Below are 3,967 nucleotides of genomic sequence, written 5' to 3' on the forward strand. Positions count from 1 at the left end.
GACCTCATTACAGATGGTTGTGAGCCACCATGTGGTTGCTGGGAATTGAACTCAGGACCTTTGGAAGAGCAGACAATGCTCTTAACCTCTGAGCCGTCTCTCCAGCCCCTATTTTTAAATATACAGGGGGAATGAGAAGAACTATTTGATTACTACTGCAACATATCAACAAACATAGTCATTTAAAGCAGCATCCTGTGTTCTCATCTGGTTCTGTAGAGTGGAAGCCTAGGTTCTGTTCTTGGGATCTCACAAGACTGAAGTCAATTAATGGTTTTTACTCTTAAGTTCTTTGAGATAGTTTTCTTCTGTAGCCCAGGATGGCCTTGGACTAGGAATACTCTTGCTTAAGCCTTGTAAGTGAGCAGTCACCACACCTGGGAAGGAACTTTTCAGATTACTTTAGTAGAACAAAATTTCTAAAGTTTGGGTGAATGCTGCAAGTTTGAGGCCAGCCAGATCTACATAGTGAGTACCAGGCCAGCCAAGGCTGTGTACCTAGTGAGACCCCATTTCAGAAAACAAAACAAAATAAGTAAAGGTTTTTGGAATGACATTAAGATTGAGAAGAAAATGTGGCCATATACCATATATTCCCTGTCCCGCCCGTGCATGGCCCTCTACTATAAGCATCCCTACCAGTGTACTTGTTACAAATGAATCCAAACCCAGATTGGCTCATCTTCATAGTGTACATAGGTTTGTGCTGTCAGTGTTGTCCATGCTGTGACTGTGAAGAATATTCTCTCTCCTGCGGTAGCATCACAAAGTACTTTACCGTAAAATTCTCAGTTCTTCACCTCTTCACCTCACCTTTTTTTGTCTCCATATTTTGCCTTTTTCAAAACTTGTCTCTTGAATTGTACTTTGTTGTCTGGTTGAACCACAGTTCATTTGTTCACCAAGTGCAGGCTGCCTGGGTTGCTCTCAAGTTTGGGCAGTTATGGATCAAAAGCTTCTATAGATATCATCCGTGCATCTGTTTTATGTGGAGAGATGTTCTCAGCTCCAGTGGGTAAATAAAATACAAAGGAGAGTGAAAGTCTGTATGATGAGGCATATTTAGTTTATAAAAAAACACCTTAACAGTCTTCAAACATCCCCACACCCCCACCCCCTTGCATACACCAATTCCTCAGTAGGAGATCAGCCACTCTTGTCTAGTACCCTCCCTAACCTAGCCTGCTGCAACCACTAAGCAGGGCAGAACAATAGAATCTAGAGACTTTACTATTATGCTAAATTTAAACTCCTCCCTCTAAGTTTAGAAGCCTCCTCCCCTCTAAAAGGCATTTTCTTTGTTCTTCAGTGTCTGTGGGCTCTTCTGTCCCAGCTTCCTCCTTTGTAGGTGGCCATCCTTACTAAAGTTCTGATCACCTGAAATTGTCTCAGCACTTCTACCAAATCCAAAAAGAAGATTATCTCAAACATCTGCCAGTTGAGAAGTACTGCCTCTCCACATCCTTGAAGGAGCCGCCTGTATGGTCAGTGGTCTGATAATGTCTCAGTGTGTAATACGTGTTTCTCTGAGAGCATGATGTGGATCCTTTTTCATCTGTGTTCATTTTATCTTTACTAGTGAGGTGTCTTTTAGCTTCTTTGACCCCGTTTATATTTACTTAATTGATTTTAGAGTTCTTTGTGCACTTTGGATAACAGTACCTGATCTGTTGTCTTATACAAGTGCTTTCTCGCAGTCTGTGGACTTCCATTCTTCTAATAGTGCCTTTTGCAAAACAAAAAAATTTAAGTTTTTGGATTTTGACAGTGGATCTCTTAAAAGTTGAGACAAGCATGCACCACACCCAGATTAATTTTTATTTTAAGGAAGTCCTTATCAGTTCTTTCTTCTGGGCTCAAAGCCTTTGGCATCTTATCTAAAATACCCCAGGTCATGGAGACTTTTCAGGAGTTCTATATGGCTATTTTGGGGGGCGGGGGAAGACTACTTGCAGGAATTGGTTCTTTCCTCCCATTATGTGGGCCCAAGGATCAAGCTCGGGTCCTCAGGTTTGGCAACAAGCAAGCACCTTTACTAAACCCCAACCCCCACCCCGCGCCCTGCACTCCCCCGGCTTGTAATTATCTAGTGGTTCATTTAAAATATTGTCTTTTCTGTTGTGTTGCCTTGTTGTTTGTCAAAAATCAGTTGAGTACATTGCTGTAAATATTTCTGGACTATCTGCTGTGTCCCATCAGTGTGCTTGTGTGTCAGTCACTATGGTGAATAGTGAGTGCCCTTGGGCACCCCTTTTATTACCATGCTGGTTCTTTTTCGGTCTTGTACCTCTTTATACAAACTTTGATTCAGTTTGTGCTAACTATGGGTTTGTCTCATTTGTTGTTTTGTTCTTTTAAGACCAGATCTCACTATGTAGCTCTGACTGACCTGGAGCTCACAGAGGTCCACCAGCCTCTGCCTCCAGAGTATTAGGATTAAAGGTGTGTGCCATCAAACACCCAACCTGGTCTTGTCTCTTTTAATTAAGGGCTCATTCAGGAAAACTTCCCTTTTGAATGACTCAGATTCAGTTTATTAGATGCCTTCATTATGACTGCAAAATCTCCTCTGCTGTGTAATATAATTTCCAGGAGCCAGTCTCTTTATTTGACACCTTGTTCACAGAAGGAGCGCTACATCAGGGAGCGCGTGTCTTGGAGGGCATCTTGGAAATCTTCCTACCACAAAAACATCATTGAGCACTTGCTGAAGTCTGGAACACCTTTGAGTAATGGTGTGTTTCAAGATGTCTTTGCATGCTAGGCCAGTGCTCCACCACTGGACTACTTACTGTTAATCCCACTGATCGGAATAAGATCAGATCCAAATTTGAAGTAAACTTTATTTAATCATATTTTATGTGCATTGGTGTAAAGATGTCAGATTCCCTGAAACTGAGTTACAGACAGATGTGAGCTGCCATTTGGATGCTGGGAATTGAACCTGGGTCCTCTGGAACGGCAACCATTGAGCCATCTCTCTAGCCTCTTGAAGCAAGGATCCTGGGAAATGGCCTCAAGTCACAATTTTACAGCAGTTTAGGAAGGAAAACCCATAATTAATTGTTTTCCCCCATCAGGTCCAATCATAATCAAACATACGTCCTGATATATTCCTACCTGTGAATCTAGTACAGATGGGTCAAACTATCTTGTTATCTCCCATAAACAATAGCATTTCAGTTGTCTGTCCCTGAGCAAGGGGCTTGGCAGAAGATCAGAGATGTAATTTTGGCTCTCACAACTACCTCTTCAACCATCTACATTTTATTTAAAGAAGCTAAAACTCAGGAAAATGAAACCATTTGTGTAACTGGTGTTTGGTTTGGTCAGGATCTCTCTGTTGGTCTCCAGATTCTGTGGGGTTTTGTTGTTGTTTTAGTTTTTCGAGACAGGGTTTCTCAGTGTAGTTCTGGCGTCCTGGAACTCGCTCTGTATACCAGGTTAACCTCAACTCAGAGCTCTACCTGCCTCTGCCTCTATGCAGGGATTAAAGGGTATGCCACAACCACCCTTCTTTCAACTTCTGTGTTTTATTCTGACAAATGTTGGTTTGTTTGTTTGTTTTGGGTCAGGATTTCTCTGCAGCCCTGACTGTCCTGGAATTTACCTTGTAGACCAGGCAGACCTTGACCTCCAAGAGATTCAGCTGCCTCCCAAGGTGGGCACAGTTATTGCCCTGCCCCCCCCCCCAAAATATGTATGTCTTATCTGTTAGATTATGCATCTCAATCCTGGCTATATTATGCCCAGCATCTGGTACATGATGGATATTCAGTAAATATTTATAAATGCCTCAGTTATTGTAGGCAGTGTTGGCAATGTTGGATTCCTTGGGTTGTGATTTTCCTTCTATTACTTTCCTTTTTTTTTTTTTTTAAAGATTTATTTATTATGTATACAACATTGTGCCTCCATGTATGCCCGCATGCCGGAAGAGGGCGCCAGATCTCAGTACAGATGGTTG

At 42.1% G+C, this 3,967-nt stretch overlaps 1 protein-coding gene across 1 annotated transcript in view; it reads left to right on the top strand.

Moving 5' to 3' along the window:
* Hmgxb4 (HMG-box containing 4) overlaps positions 1–3,967 on the top strand; it is a 28,713-nt gene that overhangs the window by 7,878 nt on the left and 16,868 nt on the right. The window contains exon 2 of the mRNA XM_026777306.1: positions 3,618–3,661. Within this exon, the coding sequence (XP_026633107.1) occupies positions 3,618–3,661 (44 nt within the window). The remainder of the gene's footprint in view (positions 1–3,617; positions 3,662–3,967) is intronic.

The sequence above is a fragment of the Microtus ochrogaster genome, chromosome 4, assembly GCF_000317375.1.
Source record: "Microtus ochrogaster isolate Prairie Vole_2 chromosome 4, MicOch1.0, whole genome shotgun sequence".
NCBI lineage: Eukaryota > Metazoa > Chordata > Mammalia > Rodentia > Cricetidae > Microtus > Microtus ochrogaster.